At 35.8% G+C, this 25,614-nt stretch overlaps 2 protein-coding genes across 8 annotated transcripts in view; both read left to right on the top strand.

The window, feature by feature from the left end:
• LOC103312836 (hemicentin-2) overlaps positions 1–25,614 on the top strand; it is a 159,429-nt gene that overhangs the window by 83,464 nt on the left and 50,351 nt on the right. The window lies entirely within an intron of this gene.
• On the top strand, positions 7,530–9,007 carry LOC107398951 (uncharacterized). Of its 3 annotated transcripts, none has more exons than XR_001575672.2 (3): positions 7,530–8,100; positions 8,153–8,237; positions 8,292–9,007. XR_001575672.2 is itself a non-coding variant. In XM_064355731.1 (3 exons), exons 1-3 carry the CDS (start codon positions 7,836–7,838, stop codon positions 8,946–8,948), a joined length of 1,014 nt encoding a protein of 337 aa, XP_064211801.1. In that variant the 5' UTR covers positions 7,530–7,835; the 3' UTR covers positions 8,949–9,007. The 3 variants fall into 3 exon arrangements, 2 of the variants coding, with proteins under 2 accessions (XP_064211801.1, XP_064211800.1); XM_064355731.1 differs by having other exon boundaries at positions 8,146–8,237; XM_064355730.1 differs by having other exon boundaries at positions 7,530–8,237.

Here is a 25,614-nt window from a genome sequence, read left to right on the forward strand (position 1 = left end):
CAAAACTAGTACATTAAAATAAAAATAAACCGAAAATAAATCATCAGCAAAAACAAAAACATTGTATTATTGATTTATAAGGTGCTACAAGCTTACATAAATTTAGCTCAATTATTCAGACTGCTGTAGGTTTTTTATAATCACTAGCCTTCTTTCCACTCATGTCAGCTGTTGTTTTGTGTTTTGCTTTATTTTACCTTTAATTGCTAACCACTAAAAAATGTGACGTCATCCAACGAAAAATTTTCCCGGCGCCTCCACCAAAATTGGCAACAAATTATTTTTCCGTATGATCAAAGATCAACTTTATGTTATACAGTTTTTTATTTTTAACACAAATTACTACGAAGCATAAACTATAGCAATTAATAATGCCTAAACAATTATTGATTTGCCTGGCGCATCCACCAAAATTGATACAATTACATATATATATTTTTTGTGTATTCTTTAGACAATTTTATGTTTTTAGCCAACAACTAAACGTTTGAATTATTCGACTATTTAATTTTTTGCAGCTAATTACTACCCTAAAATTATATTAGAATTAATTCTTTTTTGCTCTTCTTGTATAATTTTAAGCACGACATTACGTCTTAAGTCAACAACTCATTTTTTAATTATTCAAATAGTGTTTTACATTCAAGATCCATATTCTATTTTTAGTAGCAAAATACTACAAAAGCTATGATATGAGATTTTAATGAAGCAAATAATTTTCCTGGCGCATCCACCAAAATTGTTAATAAACGCATTACTTATTTGCAGCTTTGTATTATTCTAAGCACACTTGTTATGTCGTAAGGTCAACGACAAAAACTCTTGAATTTTCCAAAATATTAGCTTTACTCGAAGACTCATATTTTATTTTTAGCAGCAAATTACTACGAATATGTAATATAATATGTTAACAACACGTTATTACCAGACAACTCCACCAAAACTAGTACATTAAAATAAAAATAAACCGAAAATAAATCATCAACAAAAACAAAAACATTGTGTTATTGATTTATAAGGTGCTACAAGCTTACATAAATTTAGCTCAATTATTCAGACTGCTGTAGAAGATTTTTTATAATCACTAGCCTTCTTTCCACCCATGTCAGCTGTTGTCTTGTGAGGAAGCACCAAACAATTTTTTGCTATAGAGTGGAAAAACTCGTGGAAATGAAGAAAAACAGCGAGATGTATCTAACTGAATAAATTTGTCAGTAACACTGTTGACTCGGAAAATTTATTAACAAATGCAATTCGGAACAAGAAATTAAATAAACTGCCCTTGATTAAAAGAGGAAAATAATGTCAAAGACACGCCGAAGAAATTGCATGTTCAGTGGAGCGCTGATTTCGCAATTTTCATGTTAATTTAGATGAACTTATTTGCGATGAAGATTGAAATGATGTTAATTAAAATATGGGCCATTTTATTTCAATTAAGGGTAAATTTATAGTCTCGCGGCATTGTATCCCTTGTCGCTGCGTTAATATACATCGTTAATCAATCTTTAAGAATTCACCGTAATCGGCAAAGGGTGTTCGTGGGGGCGTAACACTCGGCTAAATTACCAGATGACCCGACAATTACCACTGATTGTCGATTCAAGCCGTTTAATCTACAGAAGTAATTGAAAGACGCTACAGTCCTTTGTACCTTTTCCCAATAGTCGCTATTTTTACTTTCGTTTAATTAAACAGGAGACACGGGCGACTTGTTTCGCACCAAAATAATCAAGGCGAATCATTCGACTCGATTTTTGTAATTTAATACGTATCGAATTCCTCGCTGGGTAAAGGAGACCGAGAGACGCGGAAAAGCTTTCTGATACTTTTAAATGCCGAAAATGATTTCCTTGTAATAAAATGCTCCATATAATCGGCGCTGCTTCGAAATTGTTCTTCTTTTTCCTCAAACAGTGCGCTGAAAGCTTCATTTAGCTAAAGGAATGATTAAAGGATGCCATCATCTGATTCGCTTTATTAATTAAACGTAGCAAAATCGCGACCTCCATAACTTTTATTTTCTTCTCACGCGTATTTTAGGAAAATTACTATTTTACGACCGGTTTCACTTTAGTGTTTTCCAGCCGTATAATATATTCCTATTTACTGCATTTCTGAAATGAGGTTCGGTCCGGATTAAGCACTGATTCTAGATCGTTGGTTATCGCTTAAATGCGTCGGCAGCCCGTCGCATAAAAACAAAAGGAAAAATAAAATTATTCCTGCAGGAAGCACGAAACTTCAGCATCACGAATACGGGATATAATTACGTGTTTGTTTACCATGTAGCTGGCCACCCCCACTTGATAACAAAAATAAGCTCCAAGCTTCCATTAAACCGGTCATTCCTATTAGTATGTTATTCGTTTATTAGATCAAGTTTAGCTCGCGTGTTGGTCACCGAATCCCAATAACGTTTATTCCACACGAGCGCCACGTTAACACCTCATAAATATGCATCTCCAGCACCGAAATTTCCTCAAATAAATTTTATGGATAACGTGTGAAAGCTTTTGTTACTTTTCCTTATGTACGTCTGATACATATTAAATTTTCCCGGTGTCTTGTAACACAGGAGGAGCTTTAATTACGACAACGTTTTTCAAAAGCTCTGTCTTTCTTCAAACGAACACTCAACAGTTATCTGGTGTTGTGATAACATCGTCTCGTGTTAACTTTAGGCAAGTGGCGCAAATTGACAATGACTTGTCAACGGTCTGGCAAAATGAGTTGTACCTATAGACAGGAGACAGACAACTATCACAACTCCATTATTTACGCCCAAGTTTCGAATAGACGCTGAATACCTATTGGAAGTTTCCAAAGTGGGGCTGATAAACGACCAACGTAACTATATTACGTACATTTGGCGACACAGTTTGTTCTTCCATAGTTAAGTAATAATAAAAAAATTAATTATAACTAATTCGAGACGTACTGTTCTAAAAAATCAATATTTGAAGTGTCTTATTTTATGCATATAAATCGAGGCAAAGGCAATCGAACAGTTCAAACGTATTTAGATTAAGTCAAAAATAACAAGCTACTTCAACCATTTTAAAAATAGAATTTTTTCCAGTCAACAAAAAACACAGCTTTTTTGTTGCAGAAGAAGTAACTACCATATAATTCACCACATTTTATTTCATTTGGTGCATTAATAAATAAAAGACGGTCATTAAAGAAATAAATAAATAAAACATTTCAGTGAATAGATCACATTAAATATCTATAAAAACTGAATAATGCAGGTACATATTTGATATTTGAATATATAATTATCTAAACACACAATGTATTCTTTTTATGACCCGTACATTAATAATAATAAGAAAACGAAAATTCAGTCGAAATCTGTCGAGAGTTCAGATGAGTATCGACTTTATAAGACAAATATTTCAACTGTAATCGCTTATTAGAGTTTGATGAAACAAAGCATCAAATTTTACATTTTACGTAAGCATGGTATTACCTACGAAAATATTATTACACTGCATTACCAATGAAGGAATAAAAATCAGTAACATTTATAATTCCGAGAGATTTTCTTTATTGAACAATTTACTCTTAATCACAAATCATTAGCTAACGACATCAATATCCATTGTTAGATAATTACCGCCGCCATCAAATTAATCGAATTATCGATAACTGATAACAAATCTACATTAAATTCGAAGCATAAAAGAACGAAAATGGAGCATAAATCGTAACACCTCAGCGCTATTATTTATTTCTGAGTTTCAGTATACGAATATTTGTAAAATCAAATAGTGCCAGGTGAATGGGCAAATAAAATTTTGTCAACTAACTTTGATAAAAATATAAGGTATATTCCTGCTATGACCTATTTTGCTTCAGCACGCTTCTGCCGGGACAGGTAGCTAATTTTCAGCACTGGTAGATTGAACCTGTAATACCTTTGTTATTTTTGTTAAAATGCACGATTTCGCATGTCAAAAACTAAAGCAATTTTTATCGACACAATGTTTGTTCGGTAATTGGACTGAAATATCAGCTAATGGTCAGTGTGCGCTCGGTTCTTTTTTGTGTGTCATTTAAACCAAATCTCAGAGCTCCATTTGAGCAAAAATATTTGACATTTGTGTTTTTCCATTCGTCTCCCGCTTATAGCAAAAATCTGAATTTGTGATATTTCACGCTACTGTTGTGCCTCGTTCTCACGACTCAACCAACATCGCCTTTGTTCAAATGCGGTAAACCAATGAAGCATTCTCCTTTCTCTGGGGGAAAGTAAAGACGTGTCAATAATACGGCTCTGGCATTAAATTGTTTTAACACAACTTTGTGCATAAACGGCTCTGACTTTGTTAGCGTTATTATTAATCTTTGACTAACACAAACTTTAATTAAAAAATTGCAGATAGCGGATAGGATTGTGTTTAGTCGACTGCTAATACAGTTAAATAGAGTTATACGCAAACATCACGGAAAAAACGAATAAGTTAGCATTCAAATGATGAACGCCCGATAAGATTAAATCAAAAGCGGCCATTTTTCTTCTGGGCGAATCGATTATCACCAAGTTCAACTTATCTAATTGTGTTATCATTAAATTAGCTTTAAAGCTACGTCATCGACTTTGTTAGGCCAAGTCAAAGTTTTCGGAATGTATTGATTTTTAATTAAGCACGTTTTCTGGGCGAAATTATAAAATGCTGCGTTTCTAGTGTTGTGAAATGAAGCATTATCACACGGATATAGATGGACGCTAGTGCTTTAAGCACACACAAAGCTTTTCTCTTTGAACTTAATTACTACAAAGCGGATTGGATCTGGTGAGACGATAAGATTCCAACTGAAACTTTTGAATCTCCTGCAAATTTAACTCGAAATAAATCGTTAACTCAGAAATTTCGCTTTTTGGTAAAACGAAGTTTGGCTCTAATGACTAAACTTGAACTTAACAAGGTTTTGAAATGCAATACTCCAACAACCAGGATATGGCATGTGAGGGAAACACAACTGAAGTACAAATACATAAACAGAACGATGTTGATGTTCCCAGAAGGGCGAAAAGAAATATCTAAATAAGGAAAACGCGAAACAATCCGAACGATTAAATTTGAATAGCTGCCTCCCATTCGAGCCAAACCGTGTTTAAGAAACCGAGAAAAGGTTTTATCAGAACAAAAAGATTACAAACCCATGCGACAATTTACGGCTAAAACGAAAAACCTCAAATAATCTTTAATTGCTTAATTACGTTTGTAACATCGTCATTGTGCTAAAAATCTGTTTGCAGGTGTAGCATCCACCAAACCGTTTAAATATAAATTTAGAGCCGGTTACTAGTTCAGCGCCGTTCGCGTAAGGTCAAGGAAAAAGAGAAGAATCGGTTTAAGCTTAAGCCTTAAGACCTGTTTGAAAACATTCTTTGCGTGTACCTACTCTAATCCGATCTTATGTTACCGTCCACAAGCTCCATTTCTAAGCGGTTTTTTATAACGTGCAGAATTATGAAAGTCGTATTCGTCACGAGAAAACTTCTAAATGATGGCTATTAAAAGTTGCAAAGTAGGTGAAAGATCCAGGTTGAAATATTAATTTCGAGTTTCGCCAAGTAATTAATTTATTAATTCTTCATACTCGACGAAGAACTATCTTGGATTAATTCAAATTTTAATTAAAATTCTGAACTGATATGCAAATGCGTACGAAATGCAATTATTTTCCGAATTAACTCTTTGAGCCAGCAAATGAACGCTTTACATAGAAACTTTTCAATAAAAATTACTGCAAGTGAATGGGCACATGCAAACTGACAAAAGTCATTGTTCACAAAAATCAATTAAATTTAACAAAATAGAAGTGGTAAAATTAACCGTCTCGTCTTGCTGTTTTAATTCCGGTAACGAAAAATTTCCCTTGGCAATTAATCCTTCTAATTAATGTTTAGTTACGTTCCTGTGAGTGAAATGCATTTGAAGTATTTAAAAGTTTTCGAGCGTTGGCGTTCTCGTGAAGGTCCAATGGTAAACAAAGTAGTAATTCTTCAAACATTTAATTTGAATTTCCCAGTTGAAAATTATGTTAACATTTTGCAGTAAACGCATTGTTTCGTTCCGGCGAGCAAATGTAGCAGAATAGCAAGTGAGTAAATGAAGTAGAATTAGTCGTGAGGCATTTAGCGAAGTAGTGGAATATTGATAAGGCAAGGAAAATAACAGAGGGAAGCACCGAACGGCTATTAATATTCGGAAGAGGCACGAGAAACGGTTAATTCCAGTCAATATTATGAGCTGCGAAACATATTTCCATAGCATCCACTTTATATTAAAATTGTTCGCCGGGAAGTTTTGTACACGGTTTCCGACAAATAAACGCAATCGGTATTCGCAAAAACGCAATAATGGAAGACGCCGAGGTAAACCAAAGCCACAAACAACAAAACGCAAGGAAAAATTCGAACCTACAAAGGTTGTATGTTTGGTTGTGTGACGTTCCCGCTCGCATAGTTACCGAAGTTGCCTCCTGGATAGACAACTTCCTCCACCCTCAACAAGTTTGACTCCGAAACACATATCCACACACCCTAAAAAGCTTCCCTCTGGGTCACCGCGCTCCCCAAATTATCCATTTCCAAATATCTAAATTAGAATTAAAATGATTTATACAGCCGTAGGTGCGCAATATATTTTCCTCCATTTTTCCTCGCGATTTATTACATTTCAACAAACAGAAAACAAAACCAACCGCAAAATGCGAGATGCTTTTCAGTAGTCAGCACATTTTTATTACTTCTAGATAACATCAAAACGTCGGAAGTTATACACCACATATCTCATAAAACTCTTCATAAAAGTAATAAAATACGGATGTATCTAAACTATACACTTACTCCCAGCGCTCCGTCACCCTCCTTTCATATTTTATAACGAAATCATTGCTGCAGAGACATTGCAATAAGTGATTCCTTTCAACCCGCCTCTAATAAAAGCTCCACCGACTAACATTAATAACAGCTAAAGCGTTATCCTTATGGGTTTAGAAGATTGTAATTTGGGTTAGAACAAAACAGGGCTGTGATTAATAGCAAATAGCAATTTTAAATTTCCATTCAGCCGAAGATCTGGACGAAATTAAACGTCCACCTAACAAATAATTTATTACCTGAAAGGTTATTGAGGATATTGTATTATTTACGGAATTGTGGGCCAACTCCAGGTGGAATATTCCAACAATCAACACACCCAATTTTTTGTTCAATTTTTATGCAAATGAAATTTAAACAACTTTTTTTAATTTTTTATTATTACTTGTGGATGGTTGGGGCTTCGGTATTGTATTTAGAACAAGGAAGTTGAATATATGGCAACCTTCAGGCGACTGTTAGACTACATTAAATTTGGCAAATTCATAAACTCGAAACTGGCACTAAATTAAACTTTAGCAATATGTCATTTATTACTTGTTGCTACTTTATGCTCGCAATTCTCAACACAGGATACGTTTTTAGACATAAAACGTTGAAATCCTGACATTTCTAAAACCAAGAAAACACCAAAATAGTAATTTTTGTATTAAGTGCGCGAAATGAGTGTTTTTTTAATGGCGCCTGAGAATGTTATTTTAGTCGAGACCGCCAGGTCGAGACCTAAAAGACATTCGAAGGCGCCATTAAAACATGAATTTCGCCACGAAATACAAACAACGTTTTTTCTACAGCCTCCAGATGAAGAAAAAAGTAACAGAAATTAGTTGGAACAAAATGGTCTGATAAATCGAGTTGCTTGCATGGTTACGATGATAAATAAAAGTGATAGTTGCGAAAAATTTGTCACAATAGGTATTTTTGTTGAAGAAGTGTGATGGATTTTAGCAGCGAAAACGAAATAGATGCAATTGCAAGCGCGGCAGTGTCGAATCTTTTGCCTGCTAAATCAAGACCGCAGTACGAAAAAACGTATCTTCAGTTTCGGCAGTGGTGTTCTATGAAAAAGATTGATCAAGTAACGGAAAATGTTTTGTTGGCGTATTTGGAAGAAAAGTCTACCACCTTAAAGCCACCAACACTCTGGGCCCTTTATGCGATGTTGAAAGCCACCTTAAACGTTAAAGAGAATATCGATACACGTAAGTTTCCGAAGTTAGTGCCCTACCTGAAAAGCAAAAGCGTAGGTTACAGAAGCAAGAAGTCGCAAATTTTAGACAAAGAAGACATTAGCAAGTTTATTAATGAAGCAGATGACAAGATATATTTACTGATGAAGGTAAACTTATCATATTAGTGTAATACAAATCAAAACAACTCGTTTTATTTATAGACTGTGCTAATTTTGGGTATATCGGGAGCCCTTCGACGTGAAGAATTAGTTAAAATGAAGCTAACTGACATAGAAGATAAACAGTCTGTCTTAATTGTGAAGGTGCCTGATACAAAAACCCACTGCGAACGAATATTTACTGTTTCAAATTTAGAAAATATAGAAATTGTCAGAAAATATAGAGCTTTGCGGCCTCCACGGGCGACTAGTGACCGTTTATTTTTAAAGTATACCAACGGAAAATGTGTGAATCAAAATGTTGGAATTAACAAAATCGGAGAGATACCAAGTTTGATTGCAAAGTGGCTTAACAAAGACGAACCTAAAAAATATACTGGTCACTGCTTCAGAAGAAGCTCTGCCACTCTTTTGGCGAATGCTGGAGGTGATCTAATTTCAATTAAACGTCATGGGGGCTGGAGAAGCAGCACAGTGGCAGAAAGTTACATCGAGGACTCTTTGAATAATAAAATTGAAATTGCCAATAAAATTCAACCTTCTTCCTCCACAGAAGAAAACAAAATCACTCAACCTTCTACATCGGCTTCTTTTAATGGCGAAAATAACTTTCATTTACAAGCGTCTTCACTCAGGCCTCTGGGGATAAACGGGGGCACGTTTTCGTCATGCACATTTAATTTTCATATGTCAAAGTAAATATCTATTATTATTGTTTTGTAATATTGTTCTGTATAATTATAAAACCTTTAAAACTACCTCTCATTATCGATCCGTCTCTTCATTTCGGTTGCTGTTGATGTCTTTTCGTGTTACTAAAATTGTAACAGAAATAAGTTGGAACAAAATGATCTGAAAAATCGAGTTGCCTGCACAGTTAAAAAATATTATTTTTTCACTGTGAAACCGTGAAAAAATAATATTTTTTCACAGTGAAAAAACGTCAAACTTCGCGCATAGGTAACCATGCATAAATGTCACGATTTTTTGACGGCTGTAGAAAAAATAATTATTATTTTAAATTTAATTTTATGAGTGAGAAAATAATCAAAAACTCCAAAAATTAGGAAACTACGTCATGTTATTATTATTACTTTAAACACCCACCGAATTTAAGTGAAGTAGTATTTTATTAAGCAAGCCGCCAATTGATTATCTGCATATTAGCAAAAAAAAAATAAATCGCAATTTCGTTCCGAAACTGTTTTTTTTACGGTAAATTATTAGAAAAAAGAAGAGTGTTAAATATAAAATACCGATGTATACATAAATCTGTATAATTTCAAACAAAAATTTTTAGTTTTCCTGAAGGGAATATAAATGTGTGAATAAATATAATGTGGCAACATGTGCCAGCCGACTTTCTGTCGTTTCGAATTAAGTTTAAGGTTTGCGATGTTATCGCGTGCCCTAATAACCCATTTTCGGTGCGATATTACGTAAAAAGTTTTCTGAGTCTCGACGGGCATGATGTGAGAGTTAGGGTGGATAGCTTAGGTCAGGGGTCATCAGTGTGGCACCCCAAAGCCGAGCGTGCATTGGGGGATTATTGATAGAGTTTGGTCGGCCCAAATGTTTGTTTTTCCACTCCTACATCTAACGAAATGTCAAACCTCCCGATCTCCATTTCCGAAATTATCAAAGAAAAGTGCCGAATGCAATGGCTGTATCAAACGCAATTTGAGGTGAAAAGACCCGAGCGATTTCTGACAAGTGGGTGCTGGTTTGGAAGTGGGTTGATTTGTATTTTCGAATGCGATGCAGTCATCTCGTAGCTATTTTATATACTTGGAAGGCAATGAAGTGAGATCAAATATGTTCTGACATTCGCAACTGTATTTGGATCCCTTTCACAATGCGGGGACTTTTTCAATATCTCAAGGGTATCAAATATATTATAGATTACAGCAAAAACTCCTCGAGTGATTCCAACATCAAAATGAGATAAAATCGACGGCGGCGGAGTTTCCACTGCGCTCCGGGCTGACGAGAAATAGATATTCTCTTATTCCGGGGTGATTCCGGAGCTACTCCTCTACCCTCTAACCTACTACTACCCGGATTTGCTCTCCGCACTCACGTCAAGCGCGCCAATATTAAAATTCTCCCAAGGCGACATTACTGCATTTTATGATCCGTAATTTATAACACCCACATCCCGACATATTAGGTGCATACGGAAACATCTTGGAAACACCATCTGCCGACTGCCGCTACACCTCCAGGCCATTTATAGTGTTTATAGCACAAACTGCAATAACACCTTCGCAAGCAATGCAAACTCACGACATAATCTGGCAGAAAATACCGGTTATTATTTTATGAATCGATCAAGCGAAGCAGTAAAACCGAAATCACTTAACTAATCAAATTAAGGGTGTACACTTCACCCGGCTAATTTATAATCACTCACCGGAATTCAATTAGAAAAAGCGAATTAAAGTAAAGCAAAATCGAGTTTCTTCTAAATCAATTAAATCCCTCCAGGAGAGCCGATCAGCTTACGAGATTACCCTGCACGTGCATGTGCACTATTCAATATCGCGCCCAAAAAATGAATATTCCGCAAGTGAAAGATTCATTCGAAGCAAGTTCAATCTGAACGGCGTACATAAAAATCGGAGAAAATAAATAACGAGACTTGAGTGACAGCACCAATCAAAATTTAAATTGAAAATTGTCAACTGAAGCGCTTTTATAAAACGAGACGGAATTGTTGTTTCCGCACATTCTACGTACGATCTGATTTCGTGCTATATGTTGCAACGAAAAACAGATTGCGGATGTAAATGACCGTTCACATTGCCGCCATAAACGAATTAAACAGATAAACACAGCGATTCTCTTTTTACATTTTATACAATCACTAATGTAACGCAAGCTCAACAAAAGCCGGCATTTTTGTTTAAACGGGGATTTCGACCGTCATTTTCATTAAAATAATGACGAAAGGGACGAATTACAGGCACGAAACAAAAAAGGACTCGACAAACCCAAAATAGTTTTCCATTGTTGTTTTAAACAATCTGGGAGAAATAATTACGTCTACTTTGTATATTATATTTTAACATACATTATTATAATAATTTGATATTTACTTATCGAGCTACCATCTAAGAAATGTTCCTAGTTAACACCAAATTATCATTAATCCTTAATGACTACAAATCCATAAAATAAAAATATAAAGACATGACCTAATGTTCTAACATTTCTGGTGATTAGAGTAAAAGTTCAAGAAGAAAAGATTTCCTTTTATATAATCCTATTTCAGTATTCGGAACAAACCTATCTGATCAGAAAAATCTCCTATTACCAATCTACTGTGCTTTATTTATAACGTATGATCCCTTTTTTTAGGATTATTTATAGTAAGACGTCAATCAGTTTAAATATATTGTTATTTTTTCAACTATTGGAACTAGTGTTTTTTATGGAACCACATTAACACACTTAAATAAACAACATCAAGCAATATTTTATTGGGAATATACAGGAAACTTGGTATCAACACAAGCTGTCACTGCTTAATTATGGTTTCTATTTCTATCCTAAATGTTAGTCATTCGATATAATCAATACGCCCAAAATAAGAACTTTTGCATAATTACAGCTTTCATGAAAATGTTAGTAACGTCAAACCTAAATAACATGCAGAGGTGTGGAATTAGCGAATCATAAAATACTTATTTGCATGACATGATATAGCAGCTTTTGGTTACATTTTATTTAAATGTCGAAAACACACTACTCGTCTCTTTTAAATTTCTGATTTGCATAATATAACACCAACACTGAAATAAAATACACATGCAATCATAACAGGAACCTTTTATTTTTCTATACTTTGCATTTAATCTGCAATCAGATTGATACAGTGTGACTCAAAACAGAACATTCATAACAAGTGTTAGGCCAGTGCACTGCACCATAATCAGCTCAATTCACTAAATTACACAACTAACAATAGTACACGATGGGCAAATCCAATTGCACAAATCCTGTTAAACTTGAAATGCGTTTAATTGCCACAATTGCACTAACTATTAATTATTAATTCTTTCACAATACGAGGTCTAGCGGAGAAGAAATTACATTGCTTGACCCCGCCCAGCTGATTTAAAGCTCATTTAATGGACAGTAATGTGCAAGGAGCGTGATTTACCAGGAATAACGAAATTTACCCGAATGTGTTTTTACGATGAATTGGAATTGTTTCTTATGAAGCCATTTACCAAATTAGGCGAAATCTAGCGTTCACTAATTAACTGACGTCATATGTGCGCTTAGTTTTTAACCCAATTTTCTGAATATAGTTTACTGGAGAGAAAGCCAATTGAAGGGAATTTGCAGTTTCCGGCTAATACAATATGTTTGTGGCTGAAAAGACAAAGTTTTAATAAGATGAGATATTTGAAAGCTTTCAGTTGTTGTATGCAAATTCAACGATAAGTGGTTTATGCACTTTGACATTATCATTTTTCAACACGGGATTGTTCGAGAATGCGAACAGCTGCTCACTTAAACAAAGCTAATTTTTTTCAAATTAAAATATTGCAGCCGTTCATCTGTGACTAATGAATCAAGGTCCGCTGCAAAAACCGTATTAAAGTCCTTGTTAATTGGATTGCCCCATGTCTGGGGGAGCCGAATTTGTCCGCAGGCTGCGGTGATGGGTTATAGCGCCCAGTGTGCCGTTGATTGATAATTGGATTTATTTCCGTTTGGTCGCTCTGGTTTCCCTTACGAACTAGTGTGTTATCCTTGAGAACAATTACCGAAGAGGGAGGATTACGTTTAGCATCATTCGACCTGCTCTGAATTAAGTGCTGATTCTGCCATGCCAACGTCTCCACCCAGGATAACGCCGTTCATTGTTATTGCCCCCTGGCTAGAACAGCTTTATTCAAAATAGACCGGAAGCACTCCACAATTAATTTTTACGCGTGCTCTTATCGACTGATCAAGCGCACTTCCGACCCCTCAACCTCCAGCAATTAGCATCCAAATCTTCAATTTTGTTTGCGCAGAGCGTCTTCGGGGCACGAATTATGAATTGGCAACTGAAGCTGAATTTTTATTCAGCACTCTCGCTTTTCAAATTAGTTGGTTTCACAAAAATACCACCGCAGTGTCTTTATCTATCGATAAAGGAGAATAAGTAAACAATTTTCTTCTAAAAGCTTTGGAATTAAATTACTTATTTCTGTTAGCTAATTTAGACAGAGTAGCAAACAGGCAAGGTAATGAATCCAGATTTACAATGTCTAACAACTTTCTTTGCCAATACAGGTTACATAAGAAAATGAACTAAGTTTCAAGTAGTGATTTATCTAGAACCTGGGACCCAGTTTTGCTGATTAAAACCACTTTAACTTAAACTTAATCAAATCAAACATTTAAGTAACAAATACCTAATCTCAAAGTAAAGTAACAAAGCCTAAACATTAATTACAACCGAATAAAGTCAAGCAACTAACTATGTCAATGTAAATGAAGTTTTTCTGAGTTGAAGCTTACGTAAAACGGAAGCAGTTCACTTAAATTAATTTTGTTCATATGTCGTGCTTATTAAACTTCTCTACGACGTGTTTCATATGCGAGCTCATTCCTCATTTTCTACTGAATTTTAATAGACTGATGCAACTAAAGTACAAATTTATTTCGTGTATGCGAGAGATTTAAGTTACACAAGTTACACAAAACTAAAATGAAAATCCAGTTTACCCAACAAAAACAGTTTTTTAACTCTTTCAGTACACTGTTTGATGTTATTACAAATTAGCTTTGATTAATTAGGAAGGCTTTAACATTATCTTTACCCTTTGGCTCAAACAATTCGGTAAAAATGTCTACGCAAGGAATTTAATCATTAATTATTCCTATGTTGTAATAAACAAACAAACTCAGCTGAAAAACACAATCCACCAACGTATCATTTCTAAAAATCTATGTTACCAAACAGTAAATGCTTTAGACGATTATGTTAGGAAATAAAAGGTTTTAGAATTATTAAAGTTATGTTCGTAAAGCAGCCAATTTTGTTAAAAGCGACTAAACACTGCTCGCGATGGAAATCCGTTTTACTTTTTTTAATAAGCAAAGCTTGAGCATTTTTTCTAATGGACTGAGTTTATTTCAAATAGGACAAAACAAAAAATAGCAACCGTGGCCTAATAACGCCCACTCTCCGTTTTCTTGAGCCATCGCTTAATTTCCCTTCCTAAAATAATGAATATTAATGACTTCTTTCCGTTCCATTCCTCAAAATCTTTGTGTGAATTTAAGCCCATATTACTATTCAGGGCGCCAGCAACAGTTCCACAACTCGATTTTGATTTTCCAAATCAAACCAACTAACGATGTATTAACCTAGTTTGTGTTTAATAACTCATAAGCAACTCTCTGTCAAATATAAAACACTTTAATATACACTTGGTCTAGCCGTACAAGTTCTTTATGCAACTGTAACTAAACTGTATTTCGATTAAATGAGCTTTCATAAACATTTCAATAGCAAACTGTTCAATAAAGCGCGAACAAGCTTGCCAAAGCTTTATTATCTCCATTCAGAGATTAATTTTCAAATGAATACATGTGTCTCAAATGTTGTCAAACGTTTTTTGTTGACACGTATTAATTATTCTTCGCGATGAATTTACACAAGTGTGTACAGTTGGACCTTTGATCTTTTTGTTGTATTTACACTACGTCGTTTCATTTCTCGTATGCAAATGTTAACTTTTTAGGTAATTTAACTCCTTAAACTAACTGATGTGATCAGGTAATATATCCTCCATTTGCTAAAATTCCCCGAACCATTTATAACCCTAGCCAAGTTATTATTATCGGTCAGACCCACACGCCCTGTATTACGTAAACTGAAATTCGTAGTCTTCAAAACCGAGCAACGCTCCAGTTCACAGAATAATGGTCTTCAAATTACATCTTATTTACTCCAACAGTCACAAGGCAACATTACTCCAAGGAAATGAGGGATATTGCACACGAAAAACCCCTGAACAACACAAGGACAGCGCGCCGACTGGCAAATTAAAATAATTAATCACAATCCAATCCTGCGATAATTATAAAATGTCGTCGAAACAGGACGAAGTGGAGCTCACTTTTTCGATATAATCCAGTTGAATGGAATTACAGCCATTAAGCAGCTCGTTTAATTGAATCTGGATCAGGCGAGTTATAAATGATCCCATCCCGTTTCGGTCATATCATCCCTTCCTTCGTCGCGCCCCTGATAAGATAGACGACACACAGCTATCACCAATGATGGTCAGCAGGAAGACGAGCAATGTCGGCCTTAATTAGGGGCTGCGACCCCGTTTATTACACGAGAGAAAACCTGCCGTCATATCGTGGCAGTACGTGCGTAAGTGCGAGGTCAAGGAAGAATCCTGCTGATAAACGACGCCCGCAGGAATACGGAAATTAATGAAGTGAGGAGGCGGCTCCTTGTGCTGGCCTGTTTATTCCGTCCTCAGCTTCGCACAATAAATTATTTAATTCGAACGTATGCGCCCCACAAACCGATTCATCGATTTCTGGACATCTGTTCCTGCTGTGTTAACATAAACCTATTACCTTTGGCTTAGATTAGGTTGAACCCCGGAAAGAATTGCAATTATTTATAATGATTAATACGAGAGTGAGTTACAGGGTGTAAAAGTTGACAGATCGAGGGGCAATGCACCCCTCATATATCATGTGAGACGTGCTGCAAAAAGAGAATATTGGAAGATGTTCTGTTTCATGTATGAACCAGAGCACCGCTACTCCAGCCTGGAGCAAGCCAGATGGTATCTCTCCTTCACATTGTGTTAACGCGCAAAAAATTACGCGTTACTGTATTTACATTAGAATAAATGGTGTATGTTTATGCAAGATTTATGCCCATTTTAAATAACCCCAGCGCAAAAACGCTCTTATGTCCAAACCACTAACTCAATATTAAAAACCTTGCAACCAAAATACTCATTACTGGTATGGAAATTTTCAATTAAACTCGCTACGTTATTCATTATGGTTTACAGTTCCTCGATGAACCCCGTTTAAAATTAATTATCCGGCGTGATTAAAAAATTAATAAATAGAGTTGGGTATCAATTTTATTACGCAAAATTGTCACATTGTAAATTACACACTACCTAATTTCCGTCAACAATAAGCTTTGTGAGATTAAGCTCTTCACCTCTAGATAACGCAGTGGTCCTCTCTTTGTAGGACATTCTACCCCTTTCATCACTAGATTATAGTGACTATTAGCAAGACTTGAAGTGATAGCGTGGACCCACAGCAGAAATTAATTATTCGATGAAAATTCGCAGCTCTCCAAACGGAAATGAAGGCTTTAGACTGGTGAAAGCGCCACAATGTATTCACATGTTTAAAATGTGTTGCTTTGTTGTAAGAGAGCGAAATTTTTCTTTATAAAAAACGAATTAAAAAACATACCCAGTAATGAAAAAGAACAGTCAATTTCTTGTTAATTGTTGAGAAGATGGGGATTTATGGTTTTTACGCAAACTTAAATTACACGGATACGTATTGGATTTCTGGAAGCGAGGCGCAGACCTGACAACGTGACAACAGTAGAAAATCAATAATATTGCAAATGCAATAATAAACACCCTCTTTGCGCTCGTGTGCGTTGATTATTTTAAACTAAAGATTAAAAGGATCTATTACACTAAGTAGTACAATTACCGAGTAGAATTGCAAACAATTGGGAATTTTGTTGCGCTACTGTCGAAATAAATCAACAAGTTGAATATTGGATGATTCGGGATAAAATGAAATAGATGTAATGAAAAATCATTACCTTTTACTGTTCAATTGATTTTTAATTTAGTAAATATAAACACAATAAATTTGGATTGACATACAAAAATTTAAGGTTGTTTTTATAGACTAATTTAAAGAAGACTTATATGTGATTTTGACAAATTAGATCTTTACGGGAATAACAACTCACTTATTCAAATGCCAAGAGCTTCTGTATAATTTTTAACAGTAATAGATGTCGCTATAAAGGGCACAAACATCAGAGAGAACAGGACCAACCTCATGGAGTGTGACTAGATTTCGGATGTATAGCGTCACAGAGAATACACTACCGTATTGTGAGGCTTAAATCCTTTACAACACTTGATAGCTTTAGTTGTGTATTACCTGCAACGTCTGCAATCTAATTGCAAAATCATGTTAGCTTAGTGCGAATAAAGGTTGATATTAAATGTAAATCTCTCAAGTACCTCCTCTAAAGAAAACTAATTTTGGGGGCATTAACACCCAGGCCTTGCCTAAACCTTAAAAAAACGTTCTGAAACGCTGCAATAATTTGGACACCTGTATATTACGAGGCTGTTAGTGTTAAATCTAAGCCATTACGTAGTCGGTAATGTACGAGAATGTCTTTGAAATCCCGGAGTAATCAAGAAAATAACCCAACCACAGAACCCGATTAAATAACGTTCTCATTACCTCCAGGATGGCACGATTTTAAACGAGGATTTATTGAAAAGTAGGGCTTGTTACCGTGGTAATATCGCCAGTAGTACGCGCTTTTACTGTGTATTAAAGCAGGATATATTTCCCTGTTTCCTTGGTAAATATCGAGTCGTATAAAATTTATGATGCGAGTTTTTCAGCACAACTGGAGCATCATTGTAACTTCCCTTCCTCGCCGTAATTTCCCCCAAATTATCTTTATCATTGATAGCATTATCGAGTGTTTCGCAAACCCTTTCAAATTCTCCACCGACATACATGGGAATATTTTGCACAGAACATGACCGTGCATCCGGAAATACATACATGCATAAATCTTGAACATTTTGCGACATAATCTTCCCATCCGAAATTCCTACCACGTCAAGTTTTTATGTCGTGGGTGAATTTTGATGAAGACAAAAATTGAATCGACTATGCAGATCGCGCACTCCCGACCTTATTAGAAAGGCAACTTTTCTACTTATTATTATAATTATATTTTTACGGCGCCCACACCAAATAAAAGTAATCTAATCTTGAAGCCATTTTAATCGAAACATAATAGCGCAGCGGCCCACGCAAAATTAGCAGCGAGTAATCCATTAACCAATAATTATGTTATCAAAGACACAATTTGCATCCCAAAATAAGAATCAATTGTCTGGATCATTTTTATGGAATAGGGACAGTGAAAATGTGTAGTTTACAGATGCCAGCAGAAACCACTGCATCACTAAATTAACATCAAACGGTTCGATAAATCATAGATGCGCACAAAGTGACCAAAAACAAGCCCCTATCAATGTAGAGACTCCGCTTCGTGACCGGAAAGGGATGCGGTTGAGGGAGAAATTCGGTCTATTCTAGCAGTCTGGTTAACCTCCCCTATACCTGTCCTGTTCGTACTAAATCCTAGTGCTGGCAAATGGCTCGCTACTAGAAATTTTCCGTTTAACTTACATCAGTATCAGTGGATTCTCTTCCACTCCAGTCGCTGCACAAAACTCTTAAAGAGAATTAAACTCCACCGTATGCATGAGCACGCACTACAAATGTCTCGAGTTCTGGTTTAATTATAAAAGAATGACTTCCTTCAGCCCGGCGCACGTATTGATGCACTCGACAACGAAATTTCATTAAAACCTTTGTGTTCGTTGTTTACCGAATAATTTCCAGTGGCTAACAAGTGATAAATGTCATTATAAGAAGCTTTCAACTCTGGAATAACTGAAACATGAACTCTCTTTGTTAAATTGACTTTGCAAATAACAAGGAGGCGGACTGTTTTTCTTAAAAGATGTCTCCGTAAACAAGCTTTTGAGTTTTTGCAAATTTTCATAACAACTTTGCGTATTTCACCGAACTAATTAACCACAAACGGTTACAGCCCTTTTCAATCCGGCATTAGAGAGAAAATATCAGCGTTATTGCGGACGTAACCACATGACCTAATTATCAGAAAATTTCCCCACGGGGGCGATTACCAAACCCCTGTTACACACTCCAAAGTAAAAGTGAAATAAAGCGGACAATATCGTAATAATTATAACTCCAGCTAAGGTAGTTTTTGTGTTGAGGTAATGCAACCCAATTACACGTCCGCGAAGAAACTTCATCAGGGTATGAGCTGCTGCACTACCCCGGGAAAGATAATGCATATCGCAATATTCTGGCAGGAGCTGCAAACGTACATCACTGGATTATGGCCTCCATCCTCATGTATTATGAGAGGGACCGTCCAGTTTCGCAAACTCTAATTTGGTTGAGCAATTCCGCTTTCCAGAGGTAAAATACCTTCCCTGCCATCGGGAAATTTTTATGCGCGTATGTGTAAAATTCTAATCTAGAATAAACAAAGCCCACACGAGCGCAAAATACGAAAACCAAGGGCAATTAGAGCGCCGGACGCCATAAAGGCGCTGTAAAACCCCAACAGTTTCGTTTAACAACAGTGTTAGTCTGATTTGTCGCCCGCTTTCGCCGAAATCACCGGATTTATGGGCCGGACTGGTTCCAGGGTTGACTTGCCGTGCTATTGAGTCAAACACTAAAAGAAAGGATCACTTGAAAAACTATACATATTAATGGCCGCCGAGCTGTTATCCTTCAAATGAACGCGTCTGGAAAGAAAGGATGTTTTCGGGACGACTGGGCCGTTTTATTCGCTGTGTTGGCACAAAGGAAATAAATAAAATATAACGCAGCGTAGGGCACACCTTTGGTGGTAGTCGACTGACAGATATGTGGATTGGTGGATAGCACTTCTGTACGGTTCATTGTATAGATGTCCCTGAGAGGCTTTTGTATGGTAATAATGCTTGATCTGCTGTCACCGAAAGAAAATTGAGGGCCATATAAAACCAAACGATATTTTACCCAACTTTGCCTAATGATTTTAGTTGCAAATTAATAACCTGGAAAATTGGTGCGAACAAACAGCCAAACAATAAACTTGGAACAAAAATCAGGCAATGTACATAAAACCAAATCAATTTCAGAACAAATATAAACATTTGTTTGCAGACACAGCTCAAACAATCACTATAATCCCTCATCTGCAAATTAAAAGGAATAACTGAGTATTCAGCGAATGTTTTTGTTTGTGCTTCACCACAGAGGAGGAATTAGACCTAACAAAGTTGTTTCCAGGTTACACCATGTTCCATTATTGTAAGAAAATAAAGAAAAACATGTAATATTTTTACGTAAATCGCAAAACAAACAATATGTGATTTTTGCATGATATGTCATTTAATAATTTCGAAATAATAACAATGCGCCCAAAAATAAACACAACTGTTCAAGCTGAATTTGATAATTTCATTTAACACAATTGCACAATTTTTAGTTTTAAATCCATTTCACATCCATCCAATTAAAAAGTGTAAAATTCTTTTAAACATAAACGCAGTCGACTCATATTTGAATGTTGGGATTTAACACAAAGTCCGCACAAAATCGAGGATTCTTGTGTATGCTGAACGGCCGGCTATAAAGATTAGTCTCTCTTGAAATAAACTTCAATTTGGCACTGTGTACAACCTGCACAGCTTTGCTAAATCCCACTAATTTCAAAACTTAATTTGTGACATGACAGGTGTATTAATTACACTAAATAAACCAAGAAGCATTTGGTATCAGCTTCTAACTTAATTACTTTACCGAATTACGTGGCATTAGTCACTTTCACTTGTAGTAGGTAATAGGTAAACAATAAATTTTCGGTAGGCACTCTATCAACTCAATTGATTCATGTTTGAAATAAATAAAATAGTAACGTTCCAGGCTTGAGAAATTACGTCTGCTCATATGCTAATTTATTCCTAGTTTTATTAAAGCTTTACGACTCCTCTTATTTCCACGAAAGATCTTTATTTGGTTTTGCATATGATAAATACGTGCATTTTAATAATATATTAAGCGTCGTAAAATGTAACAGCTAATTTTTACTGCTAGATGCGAGTGTGTATATGGGGTAATCAATATGTTTACCGAGTTTAAAATGTGGTAGGGGATTATAAAAACTCAGGAAAATGTAGGAGTATTAACAAAATTTGTATTTGTGTTTCATTTGAACTTTCACCTATACATACTTGTGTTTACTGAACGGTAAAAACTTTTGTGCATGGAAAAAATAAATTAAAAATAAACAATATCACTCAGCAAACCTAGATTTTTATTTTCTCAGAAAGGGACTGTGTTTTATTTGACCCAACATTCCGATAAGTGTGGTGTACCACGTTTCCTCGGACAATATTATGAATATTTCGGAGCAAATTGTTCATTCACATCAGAATTTTCCATAGTTTCATTCACCTCCTACCCGTTGTATTTTCGTGGACAAAGCGTTTGCTCGAAGGTTAACGGGATTAAAAAATTTAATCTGAACTTTGTCAACCTTCAGGAGAACTATAATTTCGCAAGCGCCGTCTCGCCGTTTTAAAATGTGTCGTTTTGACAAGTTACTTACGTATACGAGATGGCGACGTTTAGATAGCATGGAATTCCTTGCGAAAAGATGTAATTAAATCGTAATACAAACATTGCATGTTTCATTCAGAAGTAAAAAGTAAATTCAATTCAGCCGTTAATTACACACTTGAATTTTTCCCGAACACAATCCGATAATCTGGCATTGAGATTATGGATCGTTTCATTGAAACTGTGAATACATTACTCTGACATTTCACAACGCTCGTAAAATTGCGTGCGTTCGATACAAAGCGATTCGCGCTGCAAAAATTCTCCCGATCCAGTTAGAGTTTCCACCTAAAGGGTATCAAAATATTCATAGAGGGGTGGCTCTTTTTGTTTTGATCGGGGCTGCGCCAATTAACTCGTTATAAGTAGCTATCTGCAGGGAGATTTGCATAATGGCCGAGGAAATTAGCGCGAAGAGAAGCCTAGGACGGGGGCTGGGAGGAACACAATGAACTCCCAGGATATCCGACTGTCGGAAGACGGGAATCGAACACGATCGCGCGGCAACGCCCTTTTGGGCCAATTATACACCGAGGATACGTATATTATCTGCCCGTACCCGAACTAGGTGCCAATTCACTCAATAAAGGTTTACTTGAACCGCTTCCAAATCGACCGCTAGTTCGGAAAAGATGGACTGATAAGTGCTGATGACGCTGGATTTCTAATTTCAGGCGCTCTCACCTTCTTTCTAATGCGACTCAACACTCATTAATCTCACGAAAGGGATCGTGACCACAAAGGAAATTGTTTTATTACCAAGAACAGGTCTTCATCACTTCATCGATTTCTTGCTCCCATAAACTGCTTCATCATCGCATATTTCACTTTACTCAGTATTTGTCTTATAATCTAGTACCGAAAAAATTAAGCTACGAATAAAAGCTGACCTATAAAATTAAAACAAAATTACTCTAACACAAATTGGTTTTCAATTACCAAGTTATAACGCTTTGTGTCCGGTGCACCTCAATTAATTTGAAATATTTATTAAATTAGGCACCAAAATCCAATTTTGGGGGCAATTTAACTAATTATCGCACTTTTGATTTTGCCCAATTATTTCATCATTGTTTCACCCGTACTCTAATGATCGCAAGTATTCACTTCCTGCCTGCCATTGTAGATTTTCAAAATTCCTATTTGCTCTGTAATTATTAATTTCTTTCATCTCTGGTCTTTTACAAGAATTCAATTATGTCAAAAATAATGGAAGCAATTCCAAAGAATCAATAACTGCGGAATTTATAACTCGAAGTTATTATGCAAAATTAAAATATTCACGTTTCGAGCCAATAAACGGAAATGAAAAATGTTCACAGCATGCAATATGTCAAGTCGTGTACATTATTCCAATAATTACTCTTAGAGAATCATTCAATATATCAATGCTCAGGTGCATCTGCCAAAGGCAGTTTATGTATCATCACAGTCAAGGAGATAAATACGAGCTTTATTGTCCGGAACAAATCTCCCAAAATTGCAAATGTTTCGCCTAAGTAATAAAAATCCCTTAATTTAGCATCGGCAATGTGTGAAATTACCAACCGGCAAAAGTTTTCGCTTGGCAGAAGTTCGCCGAGTTGGAGAAAAATATTTATATGGATTAATCATCCCGTGATGGATTTATAATCTGAGATTTAAGATTCGAAATGAAATTTATAATTCAAATTCCTCCGAGTTGAATTTTCAAAGTGGGTCGGGTAAATATAAAATTGCAATAAATTGATTTATGAATTCGTAAGTTTAATTGAAATAAAGCGTTAGCGCTGTAACGTTCTGTAACCGTAGAACAACAAAAAACTTTTCCCTAGAAATTTCAATTCAATTCCAGTGTATGTCCCTAGAGGGAGCAGCTTTATTCCTATCGATTTCAAATTCGCAACTCACTGTGGTTTCAGCTTATCTCCCGAAAACATTAAAAATTAATTCGGCCACTTTTTCCCACAAATAAAAATACGAAAATCAATACCCACTTCCAAAAGATGAATTTTAATCAATGGAGGAACTAATTACACACAAAACTTGGTGATTAATTAATACGAGACCGTCAACGCATAAAAGATTGATGACGTATCATCTTGTGACAAATGTGCCCTGGCCAAAGACATTCATTACGGTCTTCCTTTCAATAAAAATGCAAAAGTTTCCACAATCCCGTGTACGAAATTATCATTCGTTTGTGGAAAGAGAATTAAATAAATCAAAAAATAAAATGCGTAAACTCGCATGAACGTTCCTTACTATTTCTGCTTGGACGTTATAATGCAACATTTTTTGTGCTTTTAGCCTTTCAAAACCTGAAATTGATGGCTGAATTGCTAAAATGCTTTACAAATTCAACTTCTCATCCATCATTTCCAAAAAAAGCTGTGAATCTTTTACCACGATCATATCGAAAGCTTAAATTATGAATTCTACTCGTGTTACCCTTATCATCAAAGTTACATAAATTTTGCAACTGCAGGGAGAAAAACTTCTGCAAATTATTAACAGCACGGGTGACAGGAGTCATGACCTTCGGCTGGAACAAATAGCAAATTGCTGTTTTCCTCCTTGGACGAAATTTTGATTTGAATACGTAATCTACTCAAGAGCAATTGTCTAATTCTGGAACTGCAATTAAGCACTAATACGGCCATATTATTGCTGTTTATTATTTGACGGCAGGCATCAGTGCGGATTTGCATTAATATTCGGCTTTAGCTATTATACATAAAAGCTGAACTGGCATCACATGTGCGTTAACTCTAACAATGACTTGCAGTTACTTTTCTTATGACGGCCATAATTTGTCGCCTAATAATCCTGCAGCGTCATAAGCAAAACGTGCAGAGGAAGCCTTACCTTGATCCTAGAAAGTTGGAACAATTAAATGCAGAACATATAACAAAAGAGATCATTTACATAAAAATCCACGTCTCATAAATTATTCCCGCATTCACGCTCTTCGCTTCCAGTCGACGATCCAAGGAGCATATTTCCAGCTAAATAATTCAGTCCCTAATCAGTCATTTTGTGATATGTTGCCCACCACCCGCAGGTGAAATGTGTCACCGTTCGTCCAGCAACAGATTGGACAATTTGTTCGTGCTAATTTCGCGACACTCCCCCTATTAGATTATCGATCTCGATGAGTAGCACAAAACAAGCTGTTGTGAGCCTATCAAAAAGTAAATCATGTACAGATTGTTTATTTCGCAAAAGTCGCTTTTATTGCAGTATATATCATGAATGTTTGATCCTAAAGCAATGAAGAAAGTCACGACCAGCTTACGATTACTGGCCCGGCTATAATCGGATTTATTTCTGATATTAAATTTCATCTATTATGTTGCTTTTATCTGTCGACCAAACCAATATTTTCTTTTTCCCAGTTTTGCGAGACATAAAAATTGAAAAATGTTGCACTCATCTCTGCTTCTGGTCCGCTGCGTTCGCTTTTTCGATAAGGTGTTACAGCTGGCCAAGTAACGTGACCAATCACTGGAGTGGATCTATGTATGTAGTGACACGACATCGCAATGGTATACCTTGTCACGCCATTGTGGACATTACTGTTTAGTTACTGCCACAATTGCCGACATGCTGTTTAAACACAACGACAAGAATTATCTTTTTCCGACCATTAAAACCTTGTTCGAGTGGATTTTTATCGCTCGCGCTAAAGTTTACTTGAATTCCTTATTTACTTTATCAACCATCAGTCTAAATACCCTCACGTCAATACATTTAACAGATTAGGGAAAAATTGCGTTACCTCAACCTGGGAATTTCTGCTCGCGTAATAACAGACAAGTCATTAGTCTGTAGCTACCAATCAGTGTTAAACCTAACAAACTTCTAAACTAATTGAATCAAATTACTGGCAATA

This window comes from Tribolium castaneum, chromosome 3, assembly GCF_031307605.1.
Source record: "Tribolium castaneum strain GA2 chromosome 3, icTriCast1.1, whole genome shotgun sequence".
In the NCBI taxonomy this organism is placed as follows: domain Eukaryota; kingdom Metazoa; phylum Arthropoda; class Insecta; order Coleoptera; family Tenebrionidae; genus Tribolium; species Tribolium castaneum.

Bases quoted from the DNA above. Each gene is read 5' to 3' on its own strand.
- LOC107398951 (XM_064355730.1), top strand. From the start codon at position 7,836: ATGGATTTTAGCAGCGAAAACGAAATAGATGCAATTGCAAGCGCGGCA. The intron at 8,238-8,291 runs GTAAACTTATCA...TTTTATTTATAG, and splicing joins AGATATATTTACTGATGAAG to ACTGTGCTAATTTTGGGTAT.